Source organism: Heterodontus francisci, chromosome 15 (genome assembly GCF_036365525.1).
Source record: "Heterodontus francisci isolate sHetFra1 chromosome 15, sHetFra1.hap1, whole genome shotgun sequence".
NCBI classification, from domain to species: Eukaryota; Metazoa; Chordata; class Chondrichthyes; order Heterodontiformes; family Heterodontidae; genus Heterodontus; species Heterodontus francisci.
Window position 1 is genome coordinate 63,988,705 of NC_090385.1, and position 19,268 is coordinate 64,007,972.

Consider the following 19,268-nt stretch of genomic DNA (forward strand, 5'->3'; position numbering starts at 1 on the left):
CACCCAACACCTTCTCCTTTTTGATAAAGACATGACCCACTACACTCCTTTCACTGGACTCATCATCCACCAAGTCCTTCTCTTTGGTGAATACTGATGCAAAGTACTCATTTAGTACCTCGCCCATTTCCTCTGGCTCCATGCATAGATTCCCTCCTCTGTCCTTGAGTGGGCCAACTCTTTCCCTGGCTACCCTCTTGCTATTTATACACGTATAAAAAGCCTTGGGATTCTCCTTAATCCTGTTTGCCAATGACTTTTCATGACCCCTTTTAGCCCTCCTGACTCCTTGCTTAAGCTCCTTCCTACTGTCTTTATATCCCTCAAGGGATTCGTCTGTTCCCAGCCTTCTAGCCCTTATGAATGCTTCCTTTTTCTTTTTGACTAGGCTCACAATATCCCTCATTATCCAAGATTCCTGAAACTTGCCAAACTTATCCTTCTTCCTCACAGGAACATGCCGGTCCTGGATTCTAAACAACTGACGTTTGAAGGACCCCCACATGTCAGATGTTGATTTACCCTCAAACAGCTACCCCCAATCTAAATTCTTCAGTTCCTGCCTAATATTGTTATAATTAGCCTTCCCCCAATTTAGCACCTTCACCCGAGGATTACTCTTATCCTTTTCCACAAGTACCTTAAAACTTATGGAATTATGGTCACTGTTTCCGAAATGCTCCCCTACTGAGACTTCGACCACCTGGCAGGGCTCATTCCCCAATACCAGGTCCAGTACGGCCCCTTCCTTACTTGGACTATCGACATATTGTTTCAAGAAGCCCTCCTGGATGCCCCTTACAAATTCTGCCCCATCCAAGCCCCTAGCACTAAGTGAGTCCCAGTCAATATAGGGGAAGTTAAAATCACCCACAACCACAACCCTGTTGCTTTTACATCTTTCCAAAATCTGTCTACATATTTGCTCCTCTACCTCCCGCTGGCTGTTGGGAGGCCTGTAGTAAAGTCCCAACATCGTGACTGCACCCTTCCTATTCCTGAGCTCTACCCATATTGCATCACTGCATGACCCCTCCGAGGTGTCCTCCTTCAGTACAGCTGTGATATTTTCCTTAACAAGTAATGCAACTCCCCCACCCCTTTTACATCCCCCTCTATCCCGCCTGAAGCTTCTAAATCCCAGAACATATAGCTGCCAATCCTGTCCTTCCCTCAACCAAGTCTCTGTAATAGCAACAACATCATAGTTTCAAGTACTAATCCAAGCTCTAAGTTCATCTGCCTTACCTGTTATACTTCTCGCATTGAAACAAATGCACTTCAGACCACCAGTCCCGCTGTGCTCAGCAACATCTCTGTGCCTGCTCTTCCTCTTAGTCTTACTGGCCTTCTTTAGTAGTTCCCCCTCAGTTAATTTACCTGCTGACCTACTGCTCTGGTTCCCACCCCCCCTGCCACATTAGTTTAAACCCTCCCGAGTGATGCTAGCAAACCTCGCAGCCAGGATATTTGTGCCCCTCCAGTTTAGATGCAACCCATCCTTCTTGTACAGGTCTCATCTGTCCCGGAAGAGATCCCAATGATCCAGATATCTGAAACCCTCCCTCCTACACCAGCTGTTCAGCCACGTGTTAGGTGCACTATCTTCCTATTTCTACCCTCACTGACACATGGCACAGGGAGTAATCCCAAGATTAAAACCCTAGAGGTCCTGCTTTTTAACTTTCTACCTAACTCCCTGAACTCCCCCTGCAGGACCTCGTCACTCTTCCTGCCTATGTCATTAGTACCAATGTGTACCACAACCTCTGGCTGCTCACTCTCCCCCTTCAGAATGCCCCCTGCCCGTTCAGAGACATCCTTGACCCTGACACCAGGGAGGCAACATACCATTCTGGAGTCTCTTTCACGTCCACAGAAGCGCCTATCTGTGCCCCTGACTATAGAGTCCCCTATAACTATTGCTCTTCTGCGCTTTGCCCCTCCCTGCTGAACAACAGTGCCAGCCGTGGTGCCACTGCTCTGGCTGCTGCTGTTGTTTTCCCCTGATAGGCCATTCCCCCCAACAGTATCCAAAACGGTATACTTGTTAGAGAGGGGACAGCCACAGGGGATTCCTGCACTGACTGCCTGCCCCTTCTTGCGGTCACCCATCTATCTGCCTGCACCTTGGGTGTAACCATGTCTCTAAAACTCCTGTCTATGATGCTTTCTGCCACCTGCATGCTCCTAAGTGCATCCAATTGCTGCTCCAACCGATCCATGCGGTCTGTGAGGAGCTGCAACTGGGTACACTTCCTGCAGATGTAGTTGTCCGGAATGCTGGAAGTGTCACAGACCTCCCACATCTCACAGGTGAAGCACTTTACCCCTCTAACTGACATTTCTAGCATGAATTAATAAATTAATTTAAAATATATACTTAAATACTTATTAATTCCTTACTAAATTAAGTTACAATTAACTATATGGTCCTTAGGGTTAGATTTCTGCTATAAATATTAAATGCTAAATACAGTAGTCTCCTCCCTCCAGTTTAGTTACTCCCCTACTTATTAATTAATTAGTTAATTAGGGTACTAATCAATTCTAATCAATGTTTTATTTTCAAATTCAGTGCAGATTCCCTACCAGCCAATCAGGTCACAGCTTTTCTGTGATGTCACTTTTTCAGTTTTTTATTCTTTTTTTTCCACCCGAGGTAACTTACCACTCCGGAACTCCACCCTCTGAGTCTTCTCCCTGGATGTAGGCTGCGAATCCCCGAGGTAAGATTTTTATAGTTACCGGTCCAGAACTCCACCCTCTGAGTCTTCTCCCTGGATGTAGGCCGCGAATCCCCGAGGTAAGATTTTTATAGTTACCGGTCCAGAACTCCGCCATCCGAGTCTTCTCCCTGGATGTAGGCTGCGAATCCCCGAGGTAAGGATTTTATACTTACCGGTCTGCAACTCTGCCCTCCGAGTCTTCTTCCTGGATGTCGGCCGCGGATCCCCGAGGTAAGGTTTTTATACTTAATGGTCCGGAACTCCGCCCTCCGAGTCTTCTCCCTGGATGTAGGGTCTTCTCCCTGGATGTAGGGATCGTTACCATCAAGCCGAGAGACCAACCCTGGTTCAATGAAGTGTGCAGGAGGGCATGCCAGGAGCAGCACCAGGCATACCTCAAAATGATGTGTCAACCTGATGAAGCTACAACCCAGGACTACTTGTATGCCAAACTGCGTAAGCAGTATGCGATAGATAGAGCTAAGTGATCCCATAAGCAATGGATCAGATCTAAGCTCTGCTGACCTACCACGACCAGCTATGAATGGTGGTGGACAACTAAACAACTAACTGGAGGAGGTGGCTCCACAAATATCCCCATCCTCAATGATGGGGGAGCCCAGCACATCAGTGCAGAAGATAAGGTTGAAGCAGTTGCAACAATCTTCAGCCAGTAGTGCCGAGTTGATGATCCATTTCGGCCTCCTCCTAAGTCCCCAGCAACACAGATGCCAGACTTCAGCCAATTCGATTCACTTCACGTGATATCAAGAAACGACTGAAGGCACTGGATACTGCAAAAGCTATGGGCCCTGACAATATTCCGGCAATAGTACTGAAGACCTGTGCTCCAGAACTTGCCGCGCCCCTAGCCAAGCTATTCCAGTACAGCTACAACACTGGCATCTACCCGGCAATGTGGAAAATTGCCCAGGTATGTCCCCTACACAAAAAGCAGGACAAATCCAACTCGGCCAATTACCGCCCCATTAGTCTACTCTCAATCACCAGTAAAGTGATGGAAGGGGTCATCAACAGTGCCATCAAGCAGCACTTGCTTAACAATAACCTGCTCAGTGACGCTCAGTTTGGGTTCTGCAAGGGCCACTCAGCTTCTGACCTCATTACAGCCTTGGTTCAAACGTTAAACTCCAGAGGTGAGGTGAGGTGAGAGTGACTGGCCTTGACATCAAGACAGCATTTGACCGAGTATAGCATCTAGGAGCCCTGGCAAAACTGGAGTCAATAGGACTCAGGGGGAAAACACTCCACTGGTTGGAGTCATACCTAGCACAAGGGAAGATGATTGTGGTTGCTGCAGATCAATCAACTTAGCTCCATGACATCACTGCAGGAGTTCCTCAGGGTAGTATCCTTGGCCCAACCATCTTCAGCTGCTTCATCAATGACCTTCCTTCAATTATAAGGTCAGAAGTGGGGATGTTCGCTGATGATTGTACAATGTTCAGCACCATTCACGACTCCTCAGATACTGAAGCAGTCCATGTAGAAAAGCAGCAAGACCTGGATAATATCCAGGCTTGGGCTGATAAGTGCCAAGTAACATTCGTGCCACACAAGTGCCAGGTAATGACCAGCTCCAACAAGAGAGAATCTAACCATCTCCCCTTGACATTCAATGGCATTACAATCACTGAACCCCCCACTATCAACATTCTGGGGCTTACCATTGATCAGTAATTGAACTGGACCAGCTATATAAATACTGTGGCTACAACAGCAGGTCAGAGGGTAGGAATCCTGCGGCCAGTAACTCGCCTCCTGACTTCCCAAAGCCTGTCCACCATCGACAAGACACAAGTCAGGAGTGTGATGGAATACTCTCCACTTGCCTGGATGGGTGCAGCTCCAACAACACTCAAGAAGCTCGACACCATCCAGGACAAAGAAGCCTGCTTGATTGAAATCCCATCTACAAACATTCACTCCCTCCACCACCGACGCACAGTGGCAGCAGTGTGTGCATTCTACAAGATGCACTGCAGCAATGCACCAAAGCTCCTTAGACAGCACCTTCCAAACCGCAACCTCTACCACCTCGAAGGACAAGGGCAGCAAATGAATGGGAACACCACCACCTGCAAGTTCCCCTCAAAGCCATACACCGTCCTGACTTGGAACTATATCGCCGTTCCTTCACTGTTGCTGGGTCAAGATCCTGGAACTCCCTTTCTAACAGCACTGTTGGTGTACCTACCCCACATGGACCGTGGCGGTTCAAGAAGGCAGCTCACCACCACCTTCTCAAGGGCAATTAGGGATGGGCAATAAATGCTGACCTAGCCAGTGATGCCCACATCCCATGAATGAATAAAAAAAATGCATTTTGCTTTCCCTAGTGCTTCTTTTACTCCTTGGCTGATCACAAGCTAGTTACGCATAAGAAAGGTCATTGAGCACATGTAAATTCATCCATCAACATCCAAAAGTGCCTCCATTACAGCATCCAATTGTTTTGTAAATGATTCCAGGACTTTAGTCTGCATTATTCTATCTGGAAATCTATTCCACATATTGATCACTTGTGTATGTGAAGAAGTATTTCTTCATGTCAGTCCTAAAGTGAACCAGTTTCAATCTGTGTGCCTGTCTGCAACCTCCCCACACAATTTAACGTAATGTTTTGGATTTACCATCTCCATTACCTAAGCACTGTTAAAAACCTCTATGAATTCATAGACACCTTGTTTCTATGCTGAAAAGCAAAAGCCTTTCCCATCTTCTCTCATAATTCAGAGCTTTGACACTAAGGGAAGAATTTTAACCCAAGAAAGGGTGGGTTTGTGTTGGGTAGTGGGGTGCGTTAAAGTCTTAAAAATCAGATTCCCAATCTAAACCCACCTCCAACCCATCCACTCCTACTGTAACTGAGGCCTGAAAGGTGGGCGCAAAGCCAACCCAGAGCAACAAGGTGGCCTATCACTTTAAATATGATAATGAGGCTATAAGCCTCATTGTCGTTCAGCTTTTCAACTTTAACTGTGACTGGCCGGGTTCCCTGAGCCTCCGACAAGGTAGGCTGCATGGGAACACCATCAAGTTCCGTTCCAAGTCACACACAAATCTGGCTTGGACATATATTGGTTCTTTCCTCGTCACTGAGTCAAAATCCTGGAACACCCTACCAAACAGCACTGTGGGAGTAGCACATGAACTACAACGGTTCAAGAAGGCGGCGCATCATCTTTTCTAGCGTAACTAGTGATGGGTAATAAATGTTGAGCTTGTTAGCAATGCTCATATGCCAAGAATGAATTAAAAAAAAATATTTCATGTAGTGCATGAGTTGCCTTCCTTCCTACATGTCTGCTAAACCTGTCTGCATTAAATTTCATCTGTCATTGTTCTGGCCACTTACTTATCTTACCCAAGTCATTCTGTAACTCCTCAGCTGCCTCCTCTAAACTCACGGCCTCACCAAGTTTCGTGTCACCTGCGACTGTAACTACTTTTCATTGTGTTGCTGAATCCAGGTCAGTAAATTAGGAAACGATAGCTGTCATCTCCTCAAAGAACTCTATCATGGTTGTCATTTCTGAAATCCATATTGGCTACTTCTAATTACTTTCTCTTCACCTAGAAAATTAGTAATTTCATTTTTAATTAAAGAGTGCCAAATTTTCCCTACAACAGATATTAAGCTAACTGTCCCGCAATTACTTAGAATGGAAGAGAGACTAATGCTTCTGTAGTTTTTTGCATCACCCTGTTTGAAAATGGATACCACAGTGATCTGTTTTTACTCTATTGGTACCTCCCCAGTACTCACTGACGCCCTCATAATGGTCAGTGTCACATAAATCTCCACTCTAATCTCAATCAGGATACTGGGATAAATATCTTTTATTGGTTTTGGGGCTTTATATTGTCATTTCTAACCAAGTCATTAATTTTTCTAGATTCTCTCTATTTGTAGAGAGCATGTCGCTTACATTTCCTTCGAGAATGAGAAGTAATCAGTTAGAAAATTGCTTCCCAACTCTGCTGCTCCGCCACTTGTCTCAAACCATGAATCGCCTCCATGCTGTCAGACTGCCGGTTTGGCATCAAGTCTTGGATGAGTCACAACTCCTTCCAGCTGAGCATGAGGAAGACCAAAGCCATTGTCTGTGGCATCTGCCACAAACTCCAATCCCCCAACCCAACAACTTTCTCAGGCTGAATCAACCAGCCCATAATCTGAGTTGAGCTTTAAGCCACACAACCTATCCATCATCAAGACTGCTTATTTCCACCATTTTCTGTAACCCAGCAATTTTGCCATGAAAACCCTTATACATGCTTTTATCACCTCCAGACTTGAGTATTCTAAGGGTGTCCTTGCTGACTTTCAATCGTCCATGCTCCATAAATATAAATATATTCAAAAATCTTCTGCACATTTCCTGTCTCACTCACCTCTATTCCCACCACCTTGTTCACTTACTCTAGATCCCAGTCTCCCAGTGCATTACATTCGAAATCCTTGTCTTTAAATTCCTCCATGGCTTGGCCCCACCCTAGTTCTGCAATCTCCTTCAGTCCTATTCAACCTCTTGAACTGTCTATTCCTCTGATTCATGTCTTCTGTACATCTGCCCCTCCCCTCAGTCCACCACTGCTCGCAGAGTTTTCAGTGACCTCAAACCTAGTCGGTAGAATTTCCTCCCTAAACCACAACGCCATTCTCTTCTTTAAAAACTTCCTCACCACCTATCTTTTTGATTAAGATTTCAGTCACTCCTAATCTCTCCATTCCTGCCATCCATTTTCCCTACATCTATTTGTAAAGCACCTTGGGGTGTTTTCAACATTAAACACGCTATGTAGAATGTTGTTGCCCTATTAGAAAGAATAAATGTAATTCATTCCTGAGAGGTCTCCTGATTATCTCTATCTGTGATATACCCAGATGGCCTTCCCTAATTGTGTGCCAGGAATAGCATGTAGTATTTTGGCTGTTGGGAGCTACATTCTTTGGGGATGCTTCTCCAGTCACTTGACCAGGGGCAACTGTTGGCAGGGGATTTGGAACGGCTGTTTGTTCTGTTGCATTTACAAAGCTCCATATCCCTTCCTGATGAACATCTCTAGTGTGTTTCCAAGGGCATATTCTTGAAAAATGCTGTAACTGTGTTTGTCACTTGCTTACCTGCAGATGCAACTGATGTTCCTTGCTGCTGAGAGGCAGGTCACAGACAAGACACTGTTTTTTGTATAACAGTACCAAATCTGAAACTCTATCCAGACCAGACTCATATGTACAACTTTGTAATTATATAGAATGCTCAATGTCTAACTGCAAATATTGTGTAGCATGTTATCTCTAAAACAAATGCTTTACATCAAAGTTAGACCTGTGAGAATATATAAACCTTTCGTTCAAAACAAGGGAGACATTTAAAAAGAAAACCAATTTGCTTCTTTTGACTCCAATAATAGGCAGACATTTTAGATTTTGACCTGCCCACAGCAGGTTGGGAACCCAAAGGCTTGTGGAGCGGATTTTCTGTGGCTTTTTAACTCAACCACAGCAATAGCATCCCACTTCCAGGTTCCCAACTGATCAAAATGGGTGGATGTGATGACGACCCACACCTGACAGTTGAAGGCTCTCTATTTAAAGGGATCCCAGCAGGGGTCAGAATGGATATATGTTGCAACTGTCAGGACAGACAGCAACTTTAATAATGGAGTCTCAACATGGAAAAACATTGTATTAAAAAGAGGAGGGGCCTGTATAAAAGTATGAGAGGCCTAGATAGAGTGGATAGGAAGGACCTATTTCCATTAGCAGAGAGGTCAATAAGCAGGGGGCTTGGATTTAAAGTAATTGGTATAAGGATAAGAAGGGAGTTGAGGAAATTATTTTTCACCAGAGGGTGGTAGGGGTCTGGAACTCACTAACTGAGAGGGTGATAGAGGCAGAAACACTTATCAAATGTAAAAAACACTTGGACATTTGAGGTGCCGTAACCTACATGGATACAGACCAAGAGCTGGAATGTGGGATTATGCTGGATAGTTCTTTTTTGGCCGGCACGCATTCAATGGGCTGAATAGCCTCCATCTGTGCCATATGTCTTTCTATGTTTCTATGGGAAGGCTGTCCCCTGGTTCTCTGAGGCATTCCTGGAGGTCGTGCTAGGGGCTGTAAAGGCTGACAGAGAAACCCTATTCCCAGCGGATGAAAGGAAAAGGTCAGTGGCTGAAGATAAGCATGTGTGACTGGAAATGACTCAGGAGGTCAGCAGCAGAAATATGGTCCCTCAAACCTGTATTTAGTCCCGAAAGAGGTTAAATGACCTCATCAGGGTAGAAAGTGTGAGTGGCATCCCACATTTAGGTATCAACCTCCACAGTCTGACTTCCCCAGCATTCATCTGCACAGCACTCCTCAGCTTGCAGCTCCACCCATTCCTCTCTCTTGAGGCACCTCCTCACATCACTATCTGCACGGCCTTCACTGACACTCACCTTATTGCCATCTCTCACCCATCCCTCACAGCGACTGTCCACAAATGTTGCCCTTCCATCCTCTCAAAACATTTCATTTCTCACACTGATAGCTCTCCACTTTCTCTCTTTGCAGGAGAGGAGAGCACAGAGCACCAGGGAGAGGCAGAGAACCAGGGTGGATCTCCAGTCATAGCCACCCTGACCATTGCAAAGGAGGTGGTGATGGAGATCAGCAGACTGGGGAAGTGCATGGCCATTGGAGACAGAATGATGCGTCCTCCCAGATACCTGGTGACAGAATTAGATATCACAAACCACATACCCCGTAGCACTCACTTATGTTGAATTTCTGTTGCCTGCCAACTGAAATATGAGCATCTGCACAATGATGACGTTGATCTTTTTCCCCTTGTCAGTTCTAATTCAGGTCTTTTATCTTCCACAGGTTCTTCAAACATGATGCAGGAGATGCTGCAAGAGGAGACCGAGGAGTCCTCAGAGGAGGTTGTGCACTCTGAGGAAGCTTTGACACACTACTCATGTGGAACCTCCACCAGCGCAGTTGCACACACCTCGGTAAGGCCTCCAAGGCAGGTGACTAGGTTGTCACATGGTGAGTCGCACATCACAAGTGAGCAGGAGCAAGTATTGGAGATAGATACAACAGTGGAGAGTTATCATCGGAGGGTGCAGCATTCTCCAAGCTCTGCTCTGTTGGACACAGATTTTGAGCCTTGATGGTCAGTTGGACACAGATTTTGAGCCTTGATGGCCATCCATGAAGAGAACTATTCTGGAGCAGCAACAGAAAATGTGTGTGGTTCTGTCAGCATTCCAGAGGCACAGTGCACCCTTGGAGAGATTGGAGGAGTCTGTCTCTAGCATGAGTGCCATGATGTCTCAGGCCTTTGTGCTGATGACTACCTCCATGGAGTGGAGAGGCCACCTGCACAGAGCATTTGATGCGACAGTCTGGCCCTCACCAATGGCCTGCACGCTCAGTCTGCCAGTTTAAATAGGATGCAGAAAAGTCTTGCCTCGCCGCTCAGCACCTCATTGAAGTGCCACAAAGTGCTCTCCGGCTCTTGGCTAGTAGGGAAGTGCGGGTGGGCCATGAGGGGGAAGGTGGAGAAAAGGCACATGCAAGTTGAGAATTTGCTCAAGGTTTTCGCACTTTTCATCCTTTACCCCCTGCCCTGTGCCCCCCCCCCCCTCCCCCAACCACCCAAGTCAGAGTCCCACATGCTGCCACCTGCCCCAATGACCAAATCTGCCCCTGCACTGGTGCAGGTAGGGCAGTCATTGGTGGGGCCCTCATCGGCCCTAAAACTGAGAGGATGGCCACCATGAGCATCACAGCTGTTAAAACAGGAGAATGAGCAGCCTGCCTCCAGCTCTGCTGAAGCCACAGGATAGCACCACGTAGAAGTAATAGGAAAAGGAAGAGAAGATTAGGAAGAGTTTGTAGTTTCACAAGGAGGATCACTTGGGTGTTTACAAGTATGTCGCTGTGTCAATTTTATTGTAATTCCTTGTGAAACATCAACTTTATTTCAAGTCTCCACTGCCCAGACATCTTCATTGTTGCCTCTTGCTTGCCAAGTGGTCATCAGCCTTGAGGAGAATGGTATGACCGGAGTAGAAGATGAGCAAAGTTTATTGATGGAATGGAAGTATTATTGACAGTAGGAATGTGTTGTGTTGGAAGTGAGGAGCAGTACGTTCAGCACTAATATGCCATATGACATCAAAGACTCAGACTAGCTGAATCATGCCTGTATGAATCACAGACCATCGCAGGCATCTCTGACAGCTAGGTGAGCAGCTACATCAGGCTCCTCTTTCTCCTGTTCCTCCTCTAAGGATGCAGAATGGCCATCACCTTCCTCCTCATGCAGCTCCAGTCCTCTCTGCAGTGCTATGTGGTGCAAGGTACAGCAGACTATTAACGTCCTGGACACCCTGGCTGTTACATACTGAAGGGCATCCCCAGATCTGTCCAGGCACCTGAATCTCATTTTCTGCAACCCAATGGCTTGCTCTATGAGTGCCTTTGTGCTCATGTGGCTCCAATTATACCTTTCCAGCCGTCTGTTGTAGGGTTTCTCACAGGTGTCACCAGCCACATCCTTAGAGGGCACCTCTTGTCTCCGAGGAGCCAACCGTTGACTCTGTTTGGAGGTGTGAAGGTTTGTGGGAGATGTGCCTGGTGCAGAATGAAGGCATCACAGCAGCTTCCAGGATACCTGACATGGACATGCATGAATACCAGCTGAAAATTGATGGAGTAGAATCCCTTTTGATTTACGAATTATGCTGGATGATCTGAGGGCATCTTGATTGTTGCCTGTGTGCAGTCAATGCCTTCCGGTGCATGCTCCTCCAGCAACAGCCACCACCTTCACGGTTGCACTGCAGCTGCCGATCTCTGATTGGCCAGCAGTTCTCCAAGGGCAAGACTTCTGGCAATAGGGTCCTTGATCCAGTGGGGGGCCTGCCACTATCCACTTTAGTGCCTGATTGGCAGTAGATTCGACAGGCCTTCCAGAGAAGAGGCAACGTAGGAATCTCGGTGTCGCTTTTTCCGGACATCGAGATCCCCGCTGCTAGAAGAAAATTCCGGCTGTTGGCTTCGTGAAAGACCAGGAGCTCCAACCCTTTGCAACTGGGAGGAGTTTGGGACTTTTAACTGCAAGGATACCTTTTCAATGAGAACACTGCGTAACGTATAAATGTGATGTTGGGGTTTTGAATGTGTAAATAAATTAATGGAAAATACCTTTCTCTGTAATTTAGGCCGGAATTTTATGTCCCCCCTCCCCAAAGAGCGGGTTGGTGGCGGGGGTGGGGGGTCATAAAATGGAGTGGGAGGCTTGGGGGGCCCTTCCTGACCCGCTCCCGTCTCCATTTTACGCGGGATGGGACCGGCGGGAAACGGCCCCTGCCCCAGACCAATCAAAGCACTTAAGTGGCCAATTAACAGCCATTTAAGGGCCTCCACCCGCCGCCATGGTGATTTTACCCTTGGCTGGTTGGGCGGCCCAGGCCTGAGAAAAGCCAACTGATAAAAGTAGGCGACTTTCTGACGGCCTTGGGGGAGGGGGGGGGGGGGGGGGGGGAGGCGGCGTGGGGCTTCCTGATTGAGTACCCTGTGCCCGAACATAAAATCTGGACTGGATCCCCAGGCCCGGTGGAGGCCAGATCGCCACCAACCTTTCAGTTAGTGGACAGCTCCCATCAAGCATTCAAAAAATTCTAGCCTTACTGTATTAGCTACCTACTAAGTATTGGTTAGGTAATGTTGATGTTGAGATTAGTTGTTATAGTAGAAGTCTTAAAACATGAAATTGTGTCACATAATTCTTTAATCAGTCTGGGGACTTCATATTTCCTGTTTTAAAGTTAACGGTCTCAAATGAGGTCATAACAGTAGCTGGACAATCACTTGCAATGGCTTCTCTTCCCAGTCCCCCACCATTACCTCTGGTGTCCCCCAAGATTCGTTCTTTGGCCCCCTCCTATTTCTATCTACATGCTACCCCTCAGCGACATCATCCAAAAATCACTGTTTCGTTTTCACATGTATGCTGATGCCACCTAGTTCTACCTCACCACCACCTCTCTTGACTCCTCCGCTGTTGCTATATTATCAGAGTGCTTATCCAACATCCAGTACTGGATGAGCAGAAATTTCCTCCAATTAAATATTGGGAAGACTGAAGCCATTATTTTCAGTTTCCGCTCCAAACTCTGTTCCCTAGCTACTGACTCCATTCCTCTCCCTGGCAACAGTCTTGTGACTAAACCAGTCTGTTGGCAATCTTGGTTGACCCTGAGATGAGTTTCCCACCACATCTCTGCATCATCAGTAAAGCTGCTTATTTCCACCTCCGTAACATTGCCTGACTTTGTCCTGTCTCAGCACATCTGCTGCTGAAACTCTCGTTCATGCCTCAATTGTTACCCCTAGTCTTGACTATTCCAATGCAGTCCTGGTTGGTCTCCCACATTCCAGTCTCTGTAAACCTGAGGTCAGCTAAAACTCTGCTGCCTGTGTCTTAACTGGCACTAAGTCCTATGCACCTATCACCCCTGTTCTCACTGACTTACATTGGCTCTTGATCAAGCAATCCCTTGATGTTGAAATTCTTATCCTTGTTTTCAAATCCCTGATGGCCTCACCCCTCCCTATCTCTGTAATCTCCTCCAGCCACACAACCCTCAGATATCTGTGCTCCTCTAATTCTGGCCTCTTGATCATTCCCAATTTTAATCAGCCTTCAGCTGCCTAGGCCCGAAGCTCCAGAATTCCATCCCTATGCCTCTCCACCTTGTTTTCTTCTAGCCATCATCCCAAAGGACCATAGGCATCTCTCCCCATTAGAGAGACAGTTGGTGATATATAGCTTAAGGGTTAGCACTCCTCAAGTGTGGGGCAAGGCGAGGAGGCAGGCCTTCATGAACTACCAAAGCCAGTACGCCATTTAACCCATGCTGTTGACATCTTTCTGCATCATACACTACTAGCCTGCTAGCCAACTGAGCTAATTGACACCCCTCCTTTAAGGTACTCCTTAAAACCTCCCTCTTTGACCAAGCTTTTGGTTATCTGACTTAATATCTCGTTATGTGGCTTGGTGTCACGTTTGGTTTTATTATGTTGCTGTGAAGTACCTTGGGAAGTTTTATTACATTAAAAGCACTATACAAATATAAGTTGTTGTTGTTGCTGCTGTTCCTGCTTCTTCTGGTTCTGATGATGTTGGTATTGCTGTTCCTCTTGTTCCTCATCAGAGGTGTAAGGTGCTTCCATGCTGCAGTGAAGGCTGACAGGAGGGAAATGCAGATCAAGGAGAGCAAAGCCCAAGGTAGGAGAAATGACTGCCAAAGTGTTGGAAATCACCTCTAAAGCAGAGAAAGCACACTCTCAGAACAATTCCTGTGAGCAAAGCCTTTCACTTAGGCAGGGAAGCAGCTATCCTCATTCAGTACTTAAAGACTTTCCAGCCAGTCAATTTTATAGCCCTGTCAATCCTCAGTCTGCTCTCACCTTGTTTACCTTGTCGAGTTTCAGGCAACTCAGAAAACCTTTGCGTTGGCAGTTAAAGCCAGAATGTAGGTTAAATATGTAGGGTTAGTGTAGAGTTAAATATGCTTTCAATTGCATTTTTACATATTTAATTCTCAGACTCAGCAACCCCATGGGGACTTTCCTGCTCAGCTTCAAACGCCCATCGGCTAAATGCAAAGTGAATGGGATCATGTCGGGTTTCCAACACACTGACTTTTTTTTATTATTTAACCCCCTTCACACACTTGCTAGTTAAAATTCTGCCCAATGTCTTCAGTACTTGCCAATTAAACAAAGTATAATCAGAAGAACTTGAGAAAGATGGACAGAACCAAACAAACAAAAAGGATGTTAATATCAATCATAAGTGTTTTGATACAATTTGCAAGTTAAATGAAACATTGAAAACACGACTCTGTATTTGAGGCGTCAGTTGTGGGATGGAAGAGGAGTCTGTTGTCTCGGATACACTTACTTGATATAGTACGGCACTTTGTTTGGCGAGATGGCCCTCTCCCAGGGAACCTGGACAGAAGCTGAAAGCATGAGTCACACAGAGATTTGGATAGAAAATGTGAAAACAAAATCCACAAATCATTTAACAGCATAAATCATATTTTTAGGTCGAATATTTGAATGCCTCAGCTCTCATCTTGAAGTGTGCAGGCGGCTGTCTCAATGATTTAGACATCACAACAAGAGCAATGACAGCTCACTTTGACGAAGTGCAAGGACAATGTATACATTTTACAATGTTTCTTTTGGTTCATGAGAACTGAACTCCAAAAGAAATTTTGGCTTTAAAGAACAAAATCAGATTTTTTTTTTAGGATGTTAGTAAAATGATATTCAATGTTCACTTTTTTGTGAAAGAATAATCCAGCACAACATTTGGGAAATACATAGGAACATAGGAGCGGGAGTAGGCCATTCAGCCAATCGAGCCTGCTCCGCAATTCAATATGATCATGGCTGATCATCCACTTCAAGCCTTTTCCCCACACTATCCTCATATCCCCTTATGCCATTGGTATTTAGAAATCTGTCAATCTCTGCTTTAAACATACTCAATGTCTGAGCTTCCACAGCCCTCTGGGGTAGAGAATTCCAAAGATTCATAACCCTCTGAGTAAAGAAATTTCTCCTCATCTCGGTCCTAAGTGGCTTCCCCCTTATTTTGAAATTATGTCCCCTGGTTCTAGACTCCCCAACCTGGGGAAACATCTTACCTGCATCTACCCTGTCTATCCCTTTAAGCGGATAGGATCAAGGAAAACCCTAAGGCTTTCTATAGGTATATCAGGAATAAAAGAATGACTAGAGTTAGATTAGGGTCAATCAAGGATAGTAGTGGGAAGTTGTGTGTGGAATCAGAGGAGATAGGGGAAGCGTTAAATGAATATTTTTCGTCAGTATTTACAGTAGAGAAAGAAAATGTTGTCGAGGAGAATACTGAGATTCAGACTACTAGGCTAGATGGGATTGAGGTTCACAAGGAGGAGGTGTTAGCAATTTTGGAAAGTGTGAAAATAGATAAGTCCCCTGGGCCAGATGGGATTTATCCTAGGATTCTCTGGGAAGCCAGGGAGGAGATTGCAGAGCCTTTGTCCTTGATCTTTATGTCGTCATTGTCGACAGGAATAGTGCCGGAAGACTGGAGGATAGCAAATGTTGTCCCCTTGTTCAAGAAGGGGAGTAGAGACAGCCCTGGTAATTATAGACCTGTGAGCCTTACTTCGGTTGTGGGTAAAATGTTGGAAAAGGTTATAAGAGACAGGATTTATAATCATCTTGAAAAGAATAAGTTCATTAGCGATAATCAGCACGGTTTTGTGAAGGGTAGGTCGTGCCTCACAAACCTTATTGAGTTTTTCGAGAAGGTGACCAAACAGGTGGATGAGGGTAAAGCAGTGGATGTGGTGTATATGGATTTCAGTAAGGCGTTTGATAAGGTTCCCCACGGTAGGCTATTGCAGAAAATACGGATGTATGGGGTTGAAGGTGATTTAGAGCTTTGGATCAGAAATTGGCTAGCTGAAAGAAGACAGAGGGTGGTGGTTGATGGCAAATGTTCATCCTGGAGTTTAGTTACTAGTGGTGTACCGCAAGGATCTGTTTTGGGGCCACTGCTGTTTGTCATTTTTATAAATGACCTGGAAGAGGGTGTAGAAGGGTGGGTTAGTAAATTTGCGGATGACACGAAGGTCGGTGGAGTTGTGGATAGTGCCGAAGGATGTTGTAGGGTACAGAGGGACATAGATAGGCTGCAGAGCTGGGCTGAGAGATGGCAAATGGAGTTTAATGCGGAAAAGTGTGAGGTGATTCACTTTGGAAGGAGTAACGGGAATGCAGAGTACTGGGCTAATGGGAAGATTCTTGGTAGTGTAGATGAACAGAGAGATCTTGGTGTCCAGGTACATAAATCCCTGAAAGTTGCTACCCAGGTTAATAGGGCTGTTAAGAAGGCATATGGTGTGTTAGCTTTTATTAGTAGGGGGATCGAGTTTCGGAGCCACGAGGTCATGATGCAGCTGTACAAAACTCTGGTGAGACCGCACCTGGAGTATTGCGTGCAGTTCTGGTCACCGCATTATAGGAAGGATGTGGAAGCTTTGGAAATGGTGCAGAGGAGATTTACTAAGATGTTGCCTGGTATGGAGGGAAGGTCTTACGAGGAAAGGCTGAGGGACTTGAGGTTGTTTTCGTTGGAGAGAAGGAGGAGGAGAGGTGACTTAATAGAGACATATAAGATAATCAGAGGGTTGGATAGGGTGGATAGTGAGAGTTTTTTTCCACGGATGGTGATGGCAAACACGAGGGGACATAGCTTTAAGTTGAGGGGTGATAGATATAGGACAGATGTCAGAGGTAGTTTCTTTACTCAGAGAGTAGTAGGGGCGTGGAACGCCCTGCCTGCAACAGTAGTAGACTCGCCAACTTTAAGGGCATTTAAGTGGTCATTGGATAGACATATGGATGAAAATGGAATAGTGTAGGTCAGATGGTTTCACAGGTCAGCGCAACATCGAGGGCCGAAGGGCCTGTACTGCGCTGTAATGTTCTAATTCTAAAAAGTATTTTTTAGCTTTCAATGAGATCACCTCTCATTCTTTGAAACTCTAGAGAATACAGGCCCAGTTTCCCCAAACACAGAAATAAGAGAAAATATGGACTGGTCTACAACATAAACATGCCGTCTGCTCTCAGCAATCGAAGTACAATAATAAACTCCAGCAAGTTATATACAAGATGTAAGTGCATCTTGTATATGGGAATAAAGGCATCAGGAGTAAATTAAACAGAGAATAGAGATAATGGCGAGTGAGTTACTCAGAATAATAGACATTGGTGAGTGACTCACATGGAAGATGACAGATTTTGTGATTGATATGAATTGTTTTCTTTATGCAAGCTTCTCATTGTGAATAGAACAAAGAATTAGATGTGAAGAATAGTACAGAAATACAGACCTAACACAGACTGACTTTGTCAAACCTGAACCACTTTGGAACATATCATTTGATAAAGTCAATTGACTGTGAGGTGAATTATTTGATTGTGCAAAAGTTATTAAAAAACATTTCCCCATCTGCCCCTAAAAAAAGTACACTCACAACATTTCCAAATTGTGTTTGATTGAACTTACTAGATAAGAAATGTTGGGACCCTGGGCCAAAGTCATGGTGAGCATCTTGAAGCTGCTTGAGACGTTCCTCTATGGAGGTCTGTGGAATGAAGAGCAATAGCCATCAGAGTCTGAGACCTGGATATCACATAGAAAAGCCACAGTGATTATACAGTAAAGATTTTGTAATTCCTTTCTGATCTATAACTGTAATTAATATTTTGCTAAGGGAGAAAGAAAGGGTAAGGGTATACTTTCAGTATAAAATATTTCACAAAAATATGGTTAAAAAAGTTTCCACACTCCCATTCCCCCCTTTTTTCTGTTTCCAACTATAAAACTGTTGAATGCGATGGTGTGAGAGCTGAACTGTAGCTTGAGGCATGTATAAGTGTGTTTATTCCTTTTTTGTGATGGCAGTCTTATGTGTCAAAATAGCAGACAATTTACTACCTACAAAACGGAGGGATTTATTTGACCTTTTTGTCTTTTTTAAATGCACATAGTGTGGGGCCTGAAAACCTGATACACGAAGGTTATGGGCAGCTCCCAGTTTTAAGTAAATCGTTTTGATGCTGCTATGTTCTTGTACTTCATCTGTAGTAAGTATGGGGGAAGGAGAAGAAAGTTAAGAACAAATACTGGTAAAACATGTAACAAAGGAATGGACCAGAGAGAGACTTTCCCCTTAAAGATTTCGTAAACAGTAAAATGTTTCCAAAATAAATCTCAAACAAAAAGAAAACAAATGGGTCAGAAATTCTCTTGGGATTGGACAACTTACTTGCTCCTGAATGTTTCCTATTGATAGCACTTAAAAGCGACCTCAACATTCACAGTAAGCATTGGCAGCCTCTTTAATCACGGAGTGCATCATACCAGAGCTTGAGCTTGACTTCAGCTAGGGCTGGATTCTATAGGCCCACCACTGAAATCAGCGGCAGGCGAGAAAACACGTCACAGAACCGCTGAGATCTGAAGCACGGTGGCTTATTAGCATGGCTGGGTCGAGCCGCCCCCCCCAGTGACGTATAGGGGCCGGCTGACCAACGCCGTTAACGGTGTCAGCTGACAAGTCAGCAGGTGCTTCTGCCATATTTAAACAAAGCCAGCTCTGCAGTCATTCAGAATCCACTTAAAAACCTTGGTGCTGGAGCTGACCAGCCAGTACAGAAGCTGCTTATCTGCATATGGAAACCAATACCCCAGCAAGGCACAGGAGATAGCAGAGGTCTGAGGAAGGATGGCCCCACAGTTCAGCAATGCCTCCCTGCTCACTTTCCCCCAGGCTGCACGGCATGGTGGGAGGTCCTTTTCCCCAGCAATGGCAAGAAGAGGCCCTCCTGCCTGACCAAGCAAGCCTGGATGATGTTTGCAGAGGAGG

The 19,268-nt window shown here is 45.4% G+C and overlaps 1 protein-coding gene across 1 annotated transcript in view; it reads right to left on the reverse strand.

Annotated features, from left to right (window-relative positions):
- drp2 (dystrophin related protein 2) overlaps positions 1-19,268 on the reverse strand; it is a 102,892-nt gene that overhangs the window by 64,404 nt on the left and 19,220 nt on the right. The window contains exons 6-7 of the mRNA XM_068047680.1: positions 17,906-17,984; positions 14,735-14,795 (exon numbers count right to left, since the gene is read on the reverse strand). Coding sequence (XP_067903781.1) covers positions 14,735-14,795; positions 17,906-17,984 — 140 coding nt within the window. The remainder of the gene's footprint in view (positions 1-14,734; positions 14,796-17,905; positions 17,985-19,268) is intronic.